This window comes from Chroicocephalus ridibundus, chromosome 1 (assembly GCF_963924245.1).
Source record: "Chroicocephalus ridibundus chromosome 1, bChrRid1.1, whole genome shotgun sequence".
NCBI lineage: Eukaryota > Metazoa > Chordata > Aves > Charadriiformes > Laridae > Chroicocephalus > Chroicocephalus ridibundus.
In genome coordinates, this window is record NC_086284.1 from 26,906,727 (window position 1) to 26,928,674 (window position 21,948).

The 21,948-nt window shown below is 37.2% G+C and overlaps 1 protein-coding gene across 2 annotated transcripts in view; it reads left to right on the top strand.

The window, feature by feature from the left end:
• The window catches only part of B3GLCT (beta 3-glucosyltransferase), a 64,233-nt gene that overhangs the window by 19,180 nt on the left and 23,105 nt on the right, over positions 1-21,948 (top strand). The window contains exons 4-6 of one of the 2 annotated variants that reach the window (XM_063332321.1): positions 700-809; positions 15,409-15,485; positions 18,900-19,011. In XM_063332321.1, coding sequence (XP_063188391.1) covers positions 700-809; positions 15,409-15,485; positions 18,900-19,011 — 299 coding nt within the window. The remainder of the gene's footprint in view (positions 1-699; positions 810-15,408; positions 15,486-18,899; positions 19,012-21,948) is intronic. The other variant, XM_063332327.1, reaches the window with a different exon arrangement.

A 21,948-nucleotide genomic window follows, 5' to 3' on the forward strand; every position in this document is an offset into this window, starting at 1 on the left:
GAGAGATTATCCACTGTCATCAAGAAAACTTGGCTGTCTTCTTCAGATTCTCCATGGTATCAGCCTTCATCACTGATTTCTGTCAATAAATGTTTGCAAAGCTGCTTCATTGTTTTCTTTTAAATGTCTCACACTCTCCTCTCCTGTTGAAAGTTCTTGAATGTGGTGCCTTTAAACACTGTGAGCACACAGTTGAGCTGTTGGTGCTGTCCTGTCAGACAAAAGTAGTACCTTATTGTTCTCTCCTGTCTCTCTCCATCTGATGTTTCTTTCTGGGTAGGGTTTTAAACTCTTTCTTGAGGAAGCATCTTTTCCATTTCGTGTTCACCCATTGCCCAGTGAGGGGAGATGCTGATCTAAGACTAATACCTTTTAACTTTGGTAATAAGGAGCGCTGGTGTATTGCAGAAAAAGGAGCTTCGTGAATGTGGTTACTGTTAACTGGGGGCATAAGTTTCTTCATTGCTGCGGATCTCCTAGTCACGTCATACTTTTTATGTGTTAATCCTTAAAGGAACTCATTTGGATGTTTTTGTCAGTTAAATAATGCCTTTTTATTATTTCATGAAATGTTTGTATAGCTAAAGAAACAGCTTGCTATGTCATAAATTCCCCCCTCACCTGGGTTCTCAGTAGCTTTGGAGAAAAACTAAAAATAACTTATTTTGTCTTTAAATCTTCTTATTTTCTGGTTCACAGAATTAAAAGAAATTGTATTTATCATCCAGAGCCAAAGTAATTCTTTTCATGCCAAGAGAGCAGAAGATCTAAAAAGAGAGATTTTAAAACAGGCTGCAGATCTTGGAAAGGTATGTTTAGATAATATAGATTGCACCTTATTATGTATGTTTTTTACTGCATTTACTAAAAATATCATTTTCTATCATGCTTTTTTGGATCCTTTTTATTCTTTTTATTAATTGCCTTCTGTGTGCTTACAAGAGAACTGTTTCAGTGGGTGTTTACTGACTGCATGCCGTGATGCATCACCAAATAATTTTAATTTGAACTATCTACATTTTGTATAATAACTGTTTTTGTTTGGATGGCATTTGATGTAAAAATGATAACAATAAAGACCTGTAGTGCACCTTTAAGAAAAAATCAGATGCTTTCTTTATGAAGTGAAAAACGTAATCATTTAAGCAATAATTTTTAGGCGAGTACTTTATTTTCTTAGAGCCAATGCTGTGATGTAGATTTTGTCAGAATTTCATTGCACAACGGTAGCATTGTGGCAATAGAGCAGCAGTGTATATGGGCATTAAAATCCTAACACAGGATTTCCTACTTACTACAGCAATAGTCTTCCACACTTGTCTTGCCCACATCGATATTCGTTCCCTCCCTGGTGCAGTACCTTCCCTAACTGCTCCTTGTTCCTCTGCCACCCCGTTGTAGCCCGAGCACTCTGCCGCTCACCTGCTGGTGGGCCCTGCTGGCCTGGGAGCTGCATGTTGTACGAGTCTGATTGTGACTTAACACTCTAATATGAAATTTTACTTGTAAAGCTTTAGCCTAGAGAGAAGAGGTTTTTAAGAGGCTTACATTGAAAGTTTACATTAAGTAAACATAAACAGTGCTTTATTTTCTTTCTCTTTAAGGAAAATAAGAACAAAGTAAGAGGCATACATCCCCCGATATGAAATACCTTGCTCTGAGGTTATTTGACCTGTTTTTCAATTCCCGGTTCTTTGTTGTAAATTGTCTTACATGTCTTCGCCTTGGAGTGCCTAAATCAGGTTCCTGGATGTTTTAGGCTTCATTTATCCAAGCTTATCAAACCTGTTGTAGTTAAATCCATTCTAAGTGCAATTTTTAATCCTTTAATGAAATCAGTCATGTGAACAGCCTTTGTTCTGCAGAGTTCTGCTCTTTCAGAGTCTGATTTGGGATTGGGGCAAGTGTGCAGATACAATATGTGCAGAGAGGATTATGGCTTCAGTTGTTAAAACCAAGGATTTTAATTGAGTTCTGTAATTGATGTTGCAGAATATGAATGATGAAAAGATCAATAAATGGAAGTATAAATAGTTTCAGTGAGGCAGGAATACAGGCATGTTTTATAGGAGAGGTGAAATCTTTTTAGTAATCAGAGTTGTATCTGTGAGGACTTCTGCCTTGAGCAAAGTGAACTGGATTTTAAAAAACTTTATTGTCTAATTAAGGAGTTTCCTTTTATGGGAACACTGAAATGGTGATGCTTTTCCAATATGAAGAGGTCCCTGTTAAACAGCATTCATGGCATATTAGGGAAGCAGTGATGGAAATACATCACACCAAAAATGTCATATCTGAAATCTGGAAAAAGCGGAAGGCCATCAATGTACAGGAAAAAAATGAGCATAGCAAGCATGTACTTGACACGTCTTGATTGTTTTGTCAACCCACAATTACACTGTAGGCCGCTGTGAGGCATGACACAATAATACTAATTATTGAGAAGAGACAGAAGATCTCTAGGTGACCCTGCTCTGGCAGGGGGGTTGGACTAGATGATCTCTAGAGGTCCCTTCCAACCCCTACCATTCTGTGATTAAATTCTCTACATCAACATTTGAAGTTTACATTTTTCATTAAACAGAATACATAATGCAATTATTACTTTCAAGCAAAGGAAGTTAAATCATTGTGTTTTATAGGACAGCTGCAGTATGGAAACAAAGGACTGAATCATCAGGTTCACTTGCCTGTTGCCAGAGAACCAAACGATAGATGTTTAGTCCATAAGGATTCATTAGTTATTATTTTCTGCTGGTTTAAAATGAGAAAGTCAGAATATCTGCATTGCTTTAAAATGGATTAAATCACTCACATTCATATTTAATTTACATTAATCTTTACAAGTAATCTATTTATTTTCATTCACTGTGTACTTAAAACATTGTTTTCATGTGAAACTAATCTGTGATTCCAGTCACCAGTAGATGTCGTCATTGAGTTCATGCTTAAAAGCACATTTAATAGCAATTTATTGAATATTAATCAAAACTCTTACTTTATATTAAACAACTCTTACTTTATATTAAACAGTGTCTAGAACATATCAACAAAGAAAATAACTTAAGAGGTTTTAGCAGTTTTCTTAATTTTCTGCAGTTTCTGTGTTTAAGAAGTTCTGTAAACTACGCTTTCCTAAGAAAACACCAGATAAGAATAAGGAAGCTGTCAGACTGTGAAATGATAATATTTGGGACTGTTCCCTTTCTAGCTTCTTAAAAAATTGAAAACCAGAATTACTCTTTTGGCTATTACATTTAAGACTAGAAACCAGGTAAAATATGTTTTTTCAAAAATGGTAGATTTTGTCTGAAATACTGGTTTAGATGCAGTTAATGCTATTTAATTGCCTGGAGTGGTGACATTGTTTTAAAGACAAAGGTCTGTGTATGAAAGCTGGTCTAGTAGAGTAAATGCCCCTCCCCCTCTTTTTTTTTTCTCCCTGTGAGGGTTCTGATATTGAACACCCTGAGCCAATTCATTACGTTCAAAAAAAGTTATTTTCCTGAAAAGCCTAGAGATTAAATGGTGTCCTATGTATGTTAGCCAGAAGAAATATAGCAAATTAGTAGTATTCATTATGGAGTTTAAAAAAAAAAAACAAACCACCACAAACCAATCATAGAATCATTTAGGTTGGAAAAGGCCCTTAAGATCATCAAATCCAGCCACTGCCAAATCCACCACTAAAGCATGTCACTAATCACGTCTACACATCTTTTAAATACGTCCGGGGATGGTGGCTCAACCACTTCCCTGGGCAGCCTGTTCCAGTGCTTGGTAACCCTTTCGGTGAAGAATAAGATCTTAAGACTGATACCATGGAGTATCGGAAAATGAAAATGAGTATCACATACTTCTATATGAATAATAGATTATGTGAAGTATGACCTCTGTTTTATAGAAGTGTTGCAACTATAACTTGCAGTATTTTTCCTCTTAGGCTTACTTTGTTTTCAGCAAAATCCTGTATTTTGTACCATCTTATAAAAATGAAATTTCACAGATTTAAACTATCCCTATATATGAAGGGGAATATTGCTCCTTTGTGAGTTTGAGGACTATTACTGTAGTGATTATTAACATCAGTTTAAAAGAAACAAGTGCAGTCAAAAGTATGTAGCCATACATAGAAAACCTCTATATTATGTTGCTTGAGTAAATACTTGCTTTAGTTAACATCTTCATTAAATTTTCTAAATATTGTTTCTTTGCCAATCTCTCGATTTCCAGTTTGGCTAACGTGAAAATAGAGGACAAATGTTAGGAGCGCCCTATCGTTGTATTCTTGTTTATTTAAAACAATTTTGCAAAATCCTGTTTCCTGAAGCACAGCAGGAACAAAAATGATCAGAAGCCCAGCTGTCCTATACCACTGGTGTGTGCCTCAGAAGGTCAGTCTCTTTGTTGTGTTACAGGATCCTGCTTACAGAAGGGTCTATTTTTCTGGTTCCAACACACACTGAGTGTAACTCAGTATTGTAGCTGCTGCATCTATAAGGTTGAAAAGACTCTTGGTGCCTGTCTCAGCTTTATTATGTCATTAGAGTCATGGCCACAATATCTGTTGCCAAAGTGTCAGTTGTTGTTGAGTATGGCATATGTGCCTTTAAGATCTGTTATTTTTAATTGCATGGGCTGTATTGACGGCAGCATTGCGCTATTTCAATAATATGGAAGATTTCTTTGTTAAAAGTGTCAGAGAGGGGGTAAAAGTGTAATTAGTTTGCTTTAATTTTAATGTAAGCCATCACCATATTCCTGTCTGAAATGATCTGTCTCCAAATTGTTCCTGCTCATGTTTTGGCCATCTGTGAGAGACTACTTTCAGGGAATTTGTAGACTCTGTCTTTTTTTTTTTTTTTTTTTCCTTCCCTTCTCAATATGCCAGTGGGACATGCATTCCTTTTGTGGGTGAACTGATGTTTTTGGAAGCTCTTCCTAGCTCTGCTTCCACATCTGATTCCAGACGGAATCTGGAATCTGGAGTGAAGCCAGCTGAAGTTCTCTTGTCCAAAAGCCTCCTTAAATATTCCTCTGTTGTTGTTTGATACTATTCGCACAATGAATTCTGACATCTATATCTCACCTGAAAGAAACTTTGAAATACTGTCAGGCTGTGATGGAAACAACACTGAAAATCTCTCTGGATTTTTCTTGGTCTGTAGTAGTAGTTGCCTAATTTTATTCCTTGTTAGAAATATTCCACAAATGAACAGGCATGCGTTCCTCTTCCAGATCTACAACAAGCTGTATAGCTAAAATGTCCCTACAGTTCTGAGTCTTGGAGTAGGTTTGAACTGTTCTGCGTTTTACCCTTACTGTAAAGCTCACGGGCATGTTAATAATGCTGTGGTTATAAAATCTAGCAGAAGGATTTCTCATTCACTGCAACAGAGTTGTTTAAACTCATCTGTATATTTAGACTTAATTTGCTGGAGCTCCTTCAAAATTAATATGATAAATAAAGGCAATCCATAATATATCTGTTGCTTCAACTTCCAGATTTCTTGCTTGAATTCTAGATTCTAGTCTGAAAACCCTGTTTCCTCCTCTCTCTCCTATAATGGCTTCCCACGCCATGGAAGCTGCTTCCAGCTGAGACTAATCAGATGATTCATTTTTGGATCTTGCAGTTTTAACAAGGTTTAACTGATTATATTTAAGTGAAGTGTTGGGCTACATTCCGTCCTGCCCCTCCATCTCCATGTCTACAACAGTTCGTCTTACGGCTAGGTTTTCCATAATAACAAGATCAACCCCATTTTTTTAATTAGAACAGGAATGTTTTATACGTAACTTTAAATTACTGTATTTCCCCATGTTATTAGATTTAGTAGCTTCTTTTTTGTTTTTTTTTTTTTTAAAACATTAGCGTGCAGTCTGTTTCCTTCCTAGCAACAGCTTGCTTTTCTTCTGCAAGGATTTATTCATGTCAAATAAATCCTGCAGCCTCATGAAGTGTGCTTGTCGCCTTAGTTCTTAAAATACTTATTCCTTAACATGTAAGAGTTTATCCTGCCAGGCAGTGGACAGTTTTTGTTCCCTTTATTTATGAAAAACAAGGCTCTCTGACATACCTTCTCCATTAGCTTTCCACCTTTTTCCCCTCTGTGTAGAGCAAAGCTTAGATGCCAGTCTATACCAGAGCTGTTGGGGAAGATACTGTCGTGTCATCTGTGATATTAATCTTGTATGCCACTCTACTTGGCCCAGGTCTTTCTAGTCTTTGACTGATCAGTGGGACTCTCTTTCCACAGCAAAATGATGAATCTGGCATATGACTGGCAGTAGACTGCGTGAAGGTAGCTTGCTGAGATGACAAGTCCTGCGCTTCTCTGTGGTGAGGGCAGAGACACTGGTGGGGTACCTGGCACATCTGGCACTCTTACTTTCTCAAAGAAGTCAAGTCCCTGCAGGGGGGTCCTCACAGACTCAAAAAATGAGAGTAATTAGGGAACACGGTACTGCAGTGAAAGAGAGGGAGGAAGAAGTTCCAGCCTTTATCGGTGGCCTCCTGAAACCACACAAATCCTTGTCCAGAAGTTTTGAGTATCGTATTACCCAGTATGTGTTGCTCTTGTGATGCTTTTTTCTGTCTGTATTGCTTGAGTCAGATGATAGTATCAGTAAGTACTAAAAGCCCTGCATCATCTCTGGTTTATTAATAGAAAATTATAGAAACAAGTTTAGGAGTTTTTTGTCCTTTTCTTCCCCCTGCCCACCTTTAGTCAATGTTTTCCATTTAGAGAACGAACACCTAAATATTGCCACACTAGTTGAATTCTCTCCTAAACTTGCGTACTTGCACCTTGCATAAATTGATTTTTTTGTTTTGTTTAAAAGAAAACAAATTAGTTGGATTAATTTGGTATTTTGGACCTGCCCTCATTTTCATGTTCCTGTATAAAGTTTAGTTGGACCTTCATTTTTATCCAACCTTTTTTCTCTCCTCCCTTCCCTCTGTTTTGCCTGACTTCTTTTTGTAACAACAACCAAAACTTTCATATTTATACCTATCTTCAAAATCTGTCCATAAAACTTCACTTCTATTGTGTGGGTAGAGCTTGCAGTATAAAAATCTTGTCTTACAAGTGTGTGCATTAACTGTTCAGTGTATGAAGTTCATCTTTCCCCTTCCTTATCTATATTAACATGTGCATTTGTTTTCTGCTGTATTACTTATTCTGCTTATATATGTTGTCTGATGTCAGCATGTTTTTTGGTCATTTTCTTTCCTGTTGAGTACATAGTTGTCTTCGAAATGCTTAATTTCTTTCAGGATTTGAATTTTAAAATGCAGCTGCTCAACTTGGGGCCTCAATATTTGGGTGCTCAAATTCTGAAATGCTTCTAAACTCTGATCTGTTGAAGGGTGAGGTGCTTCCAAGTTCTGAAAATCAAGCCTTTTGAAAGTGTTTCAGGAAAAGTGTACAAAATTCCTATTTAGTTTGGAATATGTGTTTCAGAGTTGTCTTGAATCTTTTCTCTTCCAGGTCATCTTCACAAACCTGACTGAATTCTGTTTTATCTCTGCTTTCCTCTGGCTGTTCTCTTGGCTTTTTGTTTCAATTGTTTGATCTCTGACTTTCCAATATGCCCTTGCTTCTCATTCTGCAAAGGTACCAGAATCCTTTGGACAATTACTAGGCTCTATTATCAGCAAAACTGAGGTCTAGCCCGTTAACTAGTTCATGATTGAAACTGTAAAACATACCTACATGGTAATGCTAGAAGATGAATATGATCATCTTCCCATAATAGATATTCAGTAGATTTGAAAGAATTTGTAAAAGCTGGATAATACTGCACTAATAAGATCTTTTAACAGTTTTAGTAGTGACAAATGGGCTTCTCTCAGCCCTGCCTTACACGTCATACACTGTTTATAGCTGCTTTTCCCAGTCAAATATTTGATAACTGCATTGGCTTTTGTATGCATCAAAACTGTGCCTGTCACTGTACAGAGATGACTTCTCATGTCAGGACAAAAATATATGTGAAATTGGCAAGTTTAAAGTGCTTTAAAGGCTCCACCTTTTCTGCAGCAATCTCTGCATACATCATAGGATGTGAATGAAACCATTTTGCTAAGGTATAGCTTTATTAGTAAAGAATGAATAAGAGATTGATCTAAAGTTTCTTCTTCCACTGTGACTGCTGTCGGCTATGGTGAAGTTGCTCAGTCATCTTTGAATAGAGTGCCATATTAGCTGCTCTCAAGTATATGAGACTAGAATTACTAAATGAAAATTAACCCTCAAAATCAGTATTTCTTGACAGTTTTCTTCGATTCTTGTAAGTTCTCCTGAGCATCTATACTAGTATTTGAAATACATTTACCAAATTTCGTGCCTTGTGGAAGCTTCTTTCTGTTCTCCTGTTCCTGTTCATTCTCTTCTTCCTTTCTGCTTCCTAAGTTAGAAAATGTATTGTAGGTTTACTCGGTAAGAGACTACTGGGGTGAAGGGATCTGCTGCCCCATGTATCACATTGTTAGCTAGGGAGGTAGAATCATAGAATGGTTAGAGCTGGAAAAGACCTTAAAGATCATTTAGTTCCAACCCCCTGCCCTGGGCAGGGACACCTCCCACTAGACCAGGCTGCTCAAAGCCCCATCCAGCCTGGCCTTGAACACTTCCAGGGATGGGGCATCCACAGCTTCTCTGGGCAACCTGTTCCAGTGCCTCACCACCCTCACAGTAAAGAATTTATTCCCAATATCTAATCTAAATATCCCCTCTTTCAGTTTTAAACCATTACCCCTTGTCCTGTTGCTACCCTGCCTGATAAAGAGTCCCTCTCCAACTTTTCTGTAGGCAAATGACTGCTTCAAACTCGCTGTTAATGAAAGATGCTCCAGACTTATTTGTCTGTAAATATAAAAATCTTCTAAGAAATGGAAATACTTAAAACTTTCAGTGAGGTTAGGAATTTCTGTAGATATTGCAGTAAGAAGTTGAAAGTTGGTGAGCATATGCTTTTTCCATAAACTAAAGGGAGAGAAAAGCAGAAGACAGCAGTAAATCATCCTCCATTTGTGTGTACAACACATGGAATTTGCAAACCATTCAACATTAGAATAGACTTTATAGATTTTGAGGGGACAATTTGCTAATAATAAAAGTACCAGCAGAACTGCATAAATAGCTTAACTTCATTGTTTGAAGTGTTTTTGTATGCTAGTTCTGATTGAGAATGGATTTTAGTATTGTGGCTGATAATATTAATGTGTAAAGTGAGGTTTTTACTTAAAAGCAAAATCTATCTTTAACGGCCATTCTAAAGAAAGAATCCAGCTCAGATCAGTTGGCAACATAATTATTGTGGTTCACCATTAATACTTACTTTCATGAATAATAGCTGTGTACTGGTATATCTCATGTCTGTCTTCCGTGTAATTGCTTTTATTTAGAATTCTTGCAAACTGTATTCCTGCCTGGTTTTTATCCACACAAGTGATAAGAAAATAAATGGCACTTTAGTGCAATTTCTTATTATCATTATATGCATCTCTGGTAGCATTTTTTATAATAAATATAAAATCTTTTCCAGATTTTTCCACGTGTTTTTTGTCTTGTTACAAAATGAGACTTACTTGGGGATGCTGGTGATCATTAGCTCTTAAAAGGAAGACAGGGGATATCTAGGGGGAAGACTGGGGATTCTGTGGGAGGAAAAAGAAAATGCAGAATAAATTGGTGAGCACTCTTTCATTGATTAAGTTTCTTCCTCCAAAGGTACACTTTTTAATTAGCACGTTCAAATACTTGTCTCAGTTTTTAGAATTGAGATTGCTTCTCAAATTAAATTTAGACTGACTTAAAATCCATGTAATTATTTTATTATTATTTTATTAAATGCCAGTTAACTGAAACTGTAGCAGATGTGCCATACTCACTTGGAACAGCTGGACTAATGTTTGGACTGTTCTACATTAGTTGGTGCAGCAGGAGCAAATACGTAGCGCCGTGCAGTTGTTTCTGAGGAGCTGGCGCTGGTGTTAGGTGACTTTTCAAAGGGTTTTTCTTTGGACTAGTTCTGGCTTGGTTCTGTGAACTGGAGGTCCATTAGCAGTTGCAGCACATCTTCTAGTTTAGCTTCATCCCAAAGGAATACAATTTGTGCGCTCTGTGATGCAAGACAATGCGGTGAGGGGGAAAAAATGCACAAAAATGGACTAACTTAGACTGAATATATGAGGCAGTGTTAGGAAGCCGTAGGAGCTGCTTTTGGTCTACGTCTCAATCTTGCAGTTAGGTTTAAACTTTATTTAGTAAAGGTGTCTTTTTTTTTTCCCTAAGTATTAAGATTTACAATAATAATTTTGAAATGGATCAATACCTCTGAATGTTGTTCACATCTCAGTAATTACAAGAATGAAATTAGCTTTTTTATATTGTTCAGTTTGAAAAGTCAGTACTTGACAACTCTATGAGCAAGCGCTAATCGAACACTCCAGGCCGCATTTTGGTCTTTGAAACATGCAGCCCAGTCTAGATTAAAATAGATGAAATTAGAAGTATTTTAAGTTCTTTGACTAATGGGGGGGCGTACTTCATTTGTTGATAGACATATATTTTGAATTTTTTTTTCTTTTTTTAATTTAGTAGCTTCTCGAGTCTTCTCATGTCCTGGTCATCTGAATTAAGATCTATTCAGGTTTTCATCTACCAGATAGAAGGCAGCTGTATTGATTTTGACACATTTTCTGCCCCTGATCATGAAAAACATAGGCACTCTTATAAATTCTGTGTATAACTGTTCTTCAGTTTGCTGCAGGACAATTGTTTGTACTGGTAGTTGAGGAAAATCTTGTGGTGTCATTTGAACACAATGTAAACCAAATTAACGCCAATTACTACTGACCGCAAGTGAATTATTTCTGGATCACAAAAACCTTACTGGACCTTTTACTGATTTTTCTAATTGTGAGAGCTCTAGGCAGAGTGTTAGCAATTGGCAACACTGTAATATGCATGGTGAAATTTACTCTGACTGTTGTTGAAGAGCAACCCAGTAAAATAACAAAATCAGTGGCATCTTTCCCACATGAAAAAGTTACATCAATAATTATAGGGTTTTGAGACAGAAAAGGATTGTAGTGGAAAGCTTTCTTTTTGATGATGAAATAGCTAATTGCATAATGATTAAGATTCCAACTGACTGCCTAAAAAGTCCTTTCAGATACAAATACTTATTGTAGCTGTTTTCCCAGGCAAGGAGTTGGTGGATCTGGCGTGCAAGCACTCAGGTGTCGGTGCTTCGGTTATGCATTCATCTGTATTTTCCGGCAGCTAAGTTGTGTTCTGAGGATTTCAATATAATGTACAGTAGGAAAAAGGAATAAAATTACTTCCTCTACGTTAACTCTTCCTTTTTTTTTTTTTTTCTTATCTGAAGTTATAGTCAGGAACACTTCAAATCACTTTCTTAAGTTGCAGTTATTACCTCCATATGATTGGGTAAATGCTTCCGTCTTTTCTTTAATGTAAGATCATTTGACGACAGACTGACACACAGCATCTTGCTCTTGATTTATGAAGTCAGGGTACTGCTATGGCCTTCATAATATATTATGAAAACTTGGTTCTTTTTTAAAATGATAACCTGAGTAGATTTTAAAATGTTAACCTGATAATCTGAGTAAAACAGAAGTAGAGACTCTCTCTAATGGAAAATAGTAGATTATACTTTATTACTTTAGGTTTCCTGAGAAGCAAAAGACAAAATGCCTATTTTTTGGGTATTATGCTTTGTTAGCAACATGGGGTTTTTTAAAACCTTACTGTGGCCTTTCAATAATTAAAGGCGGCTTGTAAGAAAGATGGGGACAGACATTTTAGTAGGGTCTGTTGTGATGGGACAAGGAGCAATGATTTTAAACTAAATTGTGCACATGCTGTTTCGCTCCCCAAAGCTGTCATCAGGTACTTTTTGCCTTTTTTCTGTCTTTCTACTGAAAGTAGAATAAATAAAATTAATAGGGTAGCCCAGTTCCACTGGGTTCAGAGTGAAAATACGTAAAATGAGAAAGGAAAAGCAAGAGATCCTCCTGTATTTTTTGGAAGAAGCTATTTTACCTGCATAGTGTTTTTTAAGCATCTCCTTTATTAAATCAAAATTGATGCATTGTTAGAGATGAGTGGAAGGAAAGGTATATACAAGATACGTATTTTCATGTTTAAGAGGACATTGGGTAGAGAAAGAGAGCAGGCTTATGAGAACGTCAAAAAGGAAAGATACCTTGCAAAGTATCAGATTAGCTCAAAAAAGATCTGTATAAAGGAAAGACTTGTTGGGTTTTTTTGTTAAAGCGGAGATACCTGAGTATATGGTACAGCTACTTATATTATGTAATTTACTTCATACCTTTTGCATGGGAAAATGTTATTTGTATCTAAAATGAATACAACTTCAGGCTTTAATGTGATATAGACACTGAATACATTATTATTAATTACTTTTATCTCTGTCTGTCTCCTCTTGTACGTGAAACACATGGCCCCATACAAATACTAGCATAACTGCAGGGTTTGTGTGCTTATAAAAACAACATAAAGACAGAGGTTTGCCCTTTTATCTTCCTATCTGCAATCCCCTAAGCAAACATTTTTATGGTTTTACCATGAAGTGGTTACATTTCATTGGAATACCAGGTGTTGATCATACTGTTACTAAGATTTGGCCCTTCGGCTAAAAACCTCTCGACTTCTCTGGTTTTGCAATAAATTGAAACTAACCAGAAACACATTTAATAGACTGGCTAGAACTAGAACCATATATCAGAACTACAGATGTTTTAGATGCAAGTGAATATCCAAATCAGAGCCTTGGCATTCTTTCTTTCTAATTTGTGTCCTTCACAATAGTGTAAACATTTTTAAAAGGAGCAGATTGTTATGTTTTGATAGGGTTAATGCACTCCTGAGAGACACAGTTATTCTTTAGAATGGTAGAAACGTTTGCTTTAGTGGATGAAATTTGGAGGTTTTGTGTATTTCTACGTGCTATGCTTACCTGCCCTTAAAAAGGATTTGAAGTAAACTTGACGGAGTCAGCAAGCGGTATGAGCTTTGTCTTACAGCTTTTCTTAGAAAATAAATTATTTTTGTTTTTAAATGTAAATTTTATGTTAATGGAATTGGCTTATATTCTTGACATGCGTTCATCAAACAAAAATGTTTGGCATATGTGTGGTGTAAGTGGAAAGGAATTAGGCCCTCGAGAGGTCAAGATGGTTTATCTTAGGAGCTGCCAGATGTGGTAGCCTGAGGGAGGCCAGGCTGCTGCAGCTCCCGCTCCCCAGGTCCAGCCAGTAGCGAGGCTGAGCATGTGTTCCCAATAGGCGCATGTATGTGTGTGCGCGCAGTACATGGACATAGGCCACGAAGATGATCCGAGGGCTGGAGCACCTCTGCTATGAAGACAGGCTGAGAGAGTTGGGGTTGTTCAGCCTGGAGAAGAGAAGGCTCCAGAGAGACCTTAGAGAGGCCTTTCAATACCTAAAGGGGGGTCTACAGGAAAGCTGGGGAGGGACTCTTTGTCAGGGAGTGTAACGATAGGACAAGGGCCAATGATTTTAAACAGAAAGAGAGGAGATTTAGATTAGATACTAGGAAGGAAAACCTTACTGTGAGGGTGCTGAGGCACTGGAACAGGTTGCCCAGGGAAGCTGTGGATGCCCCATCCCTGGAAGTGTTCAAGGCCAGGCTGGATGGGGCTTTGAGCAGCCTGGTCTAGTGGGAGGTGTCCCTGCCCATGGCAGGGGGTTGGAACTAGATGATCTTTAAGGTCCCTTCCAACCCAAACCATCTTGTGATTGTATGATTCTATTCTATGATATACGTGGTCATCCATGTAGATCACAGACAGAAGCCACAGCACTGTCACAAACACAAACTGCACCAGTGGCCTGAGCACATTTCACCTCTCTGGCTGATCAGGATGAAAGCCTGTTTGTGGAATATATGTACATAAATATCCATACCTACAATATGGGTGCTTCCAGTCGCTGGTCTTTGACATTCAGTCTATGCAGTCACTGGCCCTCATGTTTGCAGCCTCCGCAGTTGCCAGCATGCGAGGCTGGCTCTGTGGCTCGCAGCTCCGTTCCAGTTGCTCAGCCCTGCTCCTGCACACGCACACGCGCACACTCAGTGGATCCTTCCAGTAGCTTTAGACACTCAGGGTAGCCAGTGTTGACCCCTAGACTCCCTGGCTTCCCCCTTACCTCACGCACAGACTTATGCATGCGAGTGCGTCTTTCACTGGTGGCCCAGTAGGTAGCTGGTGCAGACCTATACCCTACCAGTAACTGACCCTTGCACCCCAGAGGTTCTCCAGTAGCTGGGGGATCCTTTACCTGCTAGTAATAAGTCATTTGTGTTGAACTGCACTAACACCACCAGTGCTTTATTAGGTTAATTGTTGTAATGGGATATACTTAGATGGTGGGGAAGTTTAGATAAGTTGTTTGGGAGGTTAACCTTTTGTGTCAGGAAAATTTTTGCTTCGGTACTAGTGCAATTACCTAACCCAAATGATGTAGGCATTTGTGAGCTGGTTGACACCCTAATGATGCTGCAGTAGAGAAGTGTACTTGTAAATGAGTAGGTAGTTAATCAATGGAGTAAGATACTGCCTATATATTATGGGATATATATCTCTCTCCCACTTTTTATATGTATGAGGTAGTGTATAAATTAGGCGGTTTGGTTTGTCAGAGGACCATGTTTAAAGGGTGTTTTCTTGGGAACTTCCCCAGAATGCTTGCTTGTCTGCTAAACTTCTGCATCTGCCACACCAAAGAGATTTCAAGTGATAAAAGACCAAAGAAAGTTATAGGAAGATTTTGCTTTGTAGGAAGCTGCTTTGATTTTTCAGTAAGAAAAAAGTGCTAACTCTTCATTTTTATTTTTGCATAAATTGATGGGTTTTTTGTTATGTTACTGTGACAGGTCAAAGCTGAACTCAAAGATGTGTTGTAAATCTCGCACAAGTGCTGTGTAACATGATTGTCAATGGAAGCCTTTGTATAATGCCCTACGTTATTTTTAAGTCTGTCTTTACAGTATGAGATTTTATGATACGGTAAAGAAATGAGTATGATATGTTGCTTAATTAATTACATGGGACCTATACAAAACATTTCCCTTGAAGTGTATTAGCTTTATATCTAATAGGGAATTAAGAAATCGTGAGTTGGACAAAGCACTTTCCTTAAATTGCAGGTCACATTGTTTTGTACCGTCCTAAGTTATCTGTTCTGCAGGGCTACTTGCCAGTAAAAAACAATGAAGAGCTAAGTAGTCATTCCAGAGTGATTTTTTTAAGATTAGTTGGCATTTGGGGAAAAAATGTGCATATAATTCAAGTTTAATGGGAATATTTTTATTTTTCTTAAAGGAATTACCTACAGTTCTGCTTATTCATCAGATGGATGGACATGAAGGTGCATGGACAATATTGCCATTAATGAGAGAGTAAGTGTAATGAATGCCAGTTGTTTTCAGAATTTGTTGCAACAATGCATATAAATATTAATTACTCAGACCTCTCTTTTCAGAAGCAGAAGTTTTGGAATGAGACTTGCAACCTTATCTTTTAACTTTCTTACTTGTCTTTTTTAGTTTTCCAAAGCAATTTTCTGTTACATTTCATTAAATCAGAGAAAGCTGTTTTAAATAAAAGAACAACAATAATTTAATGTAACTGAGCAACTACCTTCTTCAAATTGTTGTGGGTTTCTAAATTATTAAGGAAGTAAACTAGTGAAAAGGAATGCCATTTTAAAATGTGTATTTTCCTATTTGGTCCCCACTTCTCAGAGTGTAAGGTGTGAGGTATTTCAGAACTTTTGACCTATCAGATTACTTGGCTGAATTAAGTGGATAAATCATTTTTTAAATCAGATAATAATAGCTTTTTGGTGTTTCTGTCATTTATTGCTTATAGAGTTTTTAAGAGGTGATACGCCTCTACAGTGAAAAAATAAATGTTTTGACATCTTTTTAGAAGCTTGTATGGCCAGTTTTCATCTTAGTATGGTCAGAGAAGACAGATAATCTCAAATGTCTTTTCTTCTTAGCTTATGCAGATGGCTCCGAGGAAGACATGCAGCATTTACACAGTAGTATATTGCAAACTCTTAGGAAGCAATGATTCCTGTTTCAAAAAGTCATAAAGCTCCATAGTACTGAAGGCTATCCTTTGCTTAAAATGTGCATTTGAAACTGATGCCGGAGGCTCTGCAGCCTCTTGAGGCTTAGTTTAGTTAATATAATTTGTTAGAGTTACTCAAAAGGATGTTTTTTTGGCTTGACATTTTTGCGTTAGACTGATAACAAGACAGGATGCTTTTCTCTCTTCTGCTTTCCTTTACTTTCTATATGTGTAGAAACATGAAAAGAATGCTTGTATAGTAGCTATCTTTGAGATATATGTAAACTGTGAAAAGACGCAAAAGGAGAATTAAAGTAAATTGAAAAACTGGAAGATAATGTTCCAACTATCAGTCATCTTTGGTTTTCCTTCTTAGCTCCTGTTTCAATGACCTTGTGGTTCCTCTTCTGAATTATTTATGTCTTGGTGACAGGGTTTACAGATACAGCTCTTACAAGATAGCAAAACTCAGAAGCAAAAATACAAATGGTAGTTTGTGTGATAAAGCAGAATAAAATTCTTCAGAAATCAGAAGAGGAATTTTAAGTAGAGGATTTCCATCTTGAAGAGAATTGAATGTGAAGTCCCTTGTGTCTACTATTTCACTTACCACTTTTGGCAGAATGAAGACATGGAGTAGTTTAGAAATATGTACATGATGTGAGGCTTGTACTTTTTAGTTTTCCCAATGGACAGAAGAGGAGGAAGGGAGATAAGGGATCAGCCCATTCTGCAGCAGCTGATGATGCTAGGAATTTTAATAGAAGATACATTCTTATCTGAAAACTGCTTTCAGAAGAATGGCTTCCCTCAGTTCTGTGGTTGTCAGCATTTTTAAGTAGACCTCTATGTTATGACAATTCTTAATTTTTAGTTGTTGGGCACAGGTTAACTTGGACAAAATACTTCCTTTCAGAAGATGTAATCCTAAGACATCAGGGATGTCTCAAGACACAGTACCCATACTGTCTCCGGAAGGCCCAATGCATTTCTTCTCAGTAACCACGTTCATTAAGCAGGGAAGAAATACCTTTTTCAAACTATTACCCTGAAACTGGATCTTACCTGGGGATCTCCAATGGCTCCGTGCAGTCTCAACTCCAAATTTTTGTGCTATGAGGTCTACATAAGACTCTATGCAAGCCTGAAATACTTAGCCTTGAAAATCATTCTGTTTGTCCGTCAATAGGTAGAAGAATAGATCATCCTTTTTGTGAACTGGTACGCGCTGTATTCACGAGATGCAGTAATTCTTTTTGTGTGGATCATTGTAATGTTTTTCTCCTTGCCCCTCGCCCGCCTGCTTTTGTGTAAATCCAGATATTTCTCCCTTAAAGTTATAGCTGAGCACTAAAGTGCAAGAGAAAAGACTTCAGTCTTCACAGGGCATCGAATACTGTATATATTTAAAAACATGAGGGTATCTGATACCCTTTCTGTACTTGTTCAGCAAGTTTTAGAAGGAACAGCTAGAAGTGTCTTTCCCAGCCGATTGTATCTGTTCATTTGTCTGAATGGCAAAGAGTTGCCCAGATTTCAGTGTTACGTAGGCAACAAGTATACACTTTTATGAACTAAAAGGATGAATGAATGGTGAGTTCTTCTGGCTATTACAGTTTAGCAGATTAGGTGTCATAGGCAGAAAGCAGTGAATAATCAAATACCACTGCAAGACGCAGAGGAAAGGTAGCTTTATAGGAAGACAGCTCGTCCCAGATTTAAAAAGACTGAACTAGTTTAGCACCTGGCAACCATCTAGCGCTACTAGCATGTAATCTAAAGACCTGCAAACGCAGGTATCGCATGTTCTAGCATAAGTATTTCTCTGATAGTGGGTTCAGTTTTGGAGGGGGTTTCGTTTTTTGGTTTTTTTTTTTTTTAGGCAAATACAGTTCCCTGAAACATAAATGATCCTGTGACCCTTTTTTACTTATTTTTGCTGACTTACATCGCTGATGTTTATTTTCATTGCTGATTTTATCAGCAGACAACGCTGTAGGGGAAGAAATCTGTGATGTTTATAGGTGTTAATTTTCTTATCCCTCTTCTCAGATGACTTCTCCAATTAAATCCACGTAAAAGCTATGCAGAGGAATCTGGACAAGTAAAGATTGGCTTTTTTTTCCATTAAGTAGTCATGAATTAATAAGGTTTTGTTTTGTTAGGTAGTAGAAGAATTAAGCTGGGAGGAGTAGAGAAATAAGGAATGAGAATTTTCTGAAGGAATCGGGAATCCTGCATTGAGATTAGTGTTAGCTTTGAGGAAGGCAGGGGAGTCCCTTCAATCTGTGTAGTTACGGTGTGAGAGAACCTGTCATTAGGCACTTTCATAATTGTTGCAATGGTGTTAGATGCCCAGCAGTGGGGCTCCTTGGAAGAAAGTTGAGGTACAGAGGGGGAAGGTAACTTTAACTGCTGTCTGTAACTTCTGAATTCATAGGTGGTTATACCTATAGTACCTGTGCATTTCTGTGAGGGACATTCTTTGTGTATCTCTATTCTTTTCCTTTCTTTCTGGAATGACAGGTGCTATATAAATACATAGCAGCAGAAGCAATGTCTTTATCCATTTGCTGTAGCGCTTTGATATGTAATTCTAAGATGGTAGTAAAAGTCTCTATTTCTGTGTAAATTAGTAATTGATTGCAAAGTACTTGTATTTGGGGCATGTGGGTTGTAGCTATTGTTCTGTTCATAAGCCAGTTTATTAGTAAAATGTTAATTTCTTTTGTTAGCTTCTCTGTTACCTATGGTAGGAACTCCTCATGGATTTTCTTCTGTGAAGAAGATACAAGAATACAAGTTGTAAAGCTGCTAGAAACACTTGGAAGATTTGACAAGTCTAAGGTGAAATAAAAATTTAGATATTTAACTTTCCTTTGAATGTGCTTGAATGGGTTTGTAGGTGAAGCATGTGGAATCATTTTAAGTAAAAAATTATAAATACAGAATTTTAGGATTCCTAATTATCGAACAGTTTCTGTAGTCCAGAATTTAATTTTGTAACGTTGCCTGGAGGGCTTATAGCTCCAAACATTGTAAAAGATGTATCCAAACAGCTTAAAATAGGGGGATAGTTTCTGTTGCTGAGGCTGAGAGTGAGCAAGGTATTTAATATATTAGAAGCAGTGTATGAGCACCTGTCTAGTGTTGAAGAACTATTAAAATGGAGCAGTAAAAAGATTCCTTCTGTGGATAGCCTGAAAATGATGTAGCATCAGTAAAAAGATTAATATAGTCTGCTGTGTGGTCCCCTCTCCCCATTTTCCCGTCTGTCATCAGTTCGGATTATCATGAGACAGAATGACTGATGTTAGTTTGACTAACTGCCTCTGATCTAATATAGTAGGGTATTTTATTTGCATTCTGTTTCTGAACTGTCTTGGTAATAAGACAGTTTTCTTTACCTGCTGGAAAAGAAACAACACCGAAAGACTTGCAGAACGAAAGAAAAATTCAGTCACCAAGGAACAAAGTAAATTTGGCTGTGTGACTGACACGAAAGCTGTTAATGTTTAGAATTCTTAATGTTCAGAAAAAATTTCAGCTTGATGTCTGTCCTTTGCTTGGAATAAAAAGCCAAAAATCTCCTGTGCGAAGTATGTTTTGACTCTTTATTGTTACCTTGACTGAGTATTGAACTCTTATTCAGGTCTCACTTTAGTATATTTACTTCTTTTGCAGGCACATGGCCTTGTCGTGTTTTCTCACAATTCTTTCCTACAATGGTAGTAATAATAATAATTCAGAGATCTTAACATTTTTAAATACTCCATCTTCAAAATGGCTGAATGAATATATTCAGACCTTTGGAATACCCATTTATTTCTGTTTCAGAAACACTCCTAATTGATGTTCTCATAATAGAAACAAAAATTTTGTTCTAGATGCTGCCCTTATGCCAGTTCTAATCTCTCCTTTGCATTACATGTAAATTCTATTACAAAAACAAATTATGTTCTAACCTGCATTATAAAAGGAAAATAAAATCATAGAATCATAGGTGTTTTGCTTTTGCACATAGTAATCATCATGTTAGTGTAACAGTCCACAATTGATTCCTTATATAGAGCAGTGGTCCATCAGTCACAAAATTTAAGATGCGTTTGACAAGAACGAGCTCATTCATTATTAATTCTGGAATGTCAGCAGTCTGCATAATAAAAAGCTGGTATACATTAATCACAATAAAAGGTCTACAGGGGGCATGTGAATAGTTGATGAATCTGCAGCTTTTCAGTCTGGATATATAGAGATTAGTAACAGAACTATTGAGACTGATATGAATGTAATGTTGAGTGACAGCCCCAGAGATGCCCAGAATGAATAAACCAAGCTGATGGGCAGCAATGACTTAGTAGCTGTTGATACCTAAAGGGTATAAAAGATCTGTCTAAAGAACAGTTTGTCTTTGAGAATTGTGAAGAACCAGTAAGATGTTGTAGTAAGACACAATGAGAATGTGACAGCTGAAATCTGTCTCATGCGCTGGACACAAGTTTTGAATAGATGAATTTGGCCACTTGTCTTGGTGATTGTGAGTAAGTGGATGCAAGAGTGAGTGGATAGAATCAACTTGATTAGCAAGTTCGGTAAAGTCACCTCTGCCCTCCCCGAGATCTGATATTGAGCTTTGTTGTGTCACATTCCTTCAACTATTAATTTAAACTGTTCTAAAGACGTTGGAGTGCTCTTACTAAAGGTAGGTGATTTTTGCCATTTTTGAAGCACAATATATTAACCGATCCTGTGGATGGTAATTATCCGTAATGCAGTAAATCACATTCTTTTTTTTAATTCACATTTTTGCCCATATGCAATTTAATTACCATCATTCCTAAAGTTACTGTATAAGTTCCTTTGCGTGTAACTAATTTAATATCTTGTAAAGCCAGCCTGCACAGATTGACTTGTCCTAGATACCGATGTAGTAAATAAACAATGTTATGACTAAATAAGCTTGGAGAGTATTGGCTGTAACCTGGAATGCCTTCACTGTGATTTGTGGCTTAATAGTGCCAGAAATAATATTATGTGAAAGGCTGAGGAGGGTATATGTATGGATTTAATTTTCCATGTTTTATAGAGAATGGAAAGTAAGATTGTGGGGTTTTTTTAATCCATAGATTGTTTTGCTGTAAAAATTAGCACGCAGTTAGGATAAGTAAAGATTTTTTTTCACTCTGTAGCATAAAAAAAGTGGAGGTCCAGAAAAAAATTGTCTGCAGATGGTATTGACATATTAAAACACTACTATTAACTATTTCTGAAACAGAATAGTGTGTTTGTGTTATAAACGTTTTGAAGTCATGGAGGCCCTAAAAGAGTTAAAAAATGTTGTGCACAAATGCTTCTACAGAATTCTTTTGATTCTTTCAAGCCAATCGTTTTTGTGCATAAAAATTAGTATGTTTGCCCATTTTCTTTTACCTTCCAATATGTTTTTTCTTTTTTAATCCTTCCAGTGAACAGTATTGAATCCTTCCAATAAAGGAAGGAGAAAACAGGGTCTGTTGTGACTGAAGGTATACATCAAAGGCTAAGTAGGTACCAGGTAGCAACTCCTATGAGGGTGGTTAAAAAATGGTGGGAAAAAGTCTCCCCCCTTACCTTCTCTGTTTCCTCAACAGATTCTTGAGCACCTCTCAGCCTCACCACATGGGGATTATGGGAGCAAACAAGTTTTCAGCATTTGTGCTGCCTGAAGAAGTCACTAGTCAAGTACAAGATGTATTCAATTTGGTTTTACTGAGAGTAGCTGATCAAAGTAGAGGGGAGAAATGT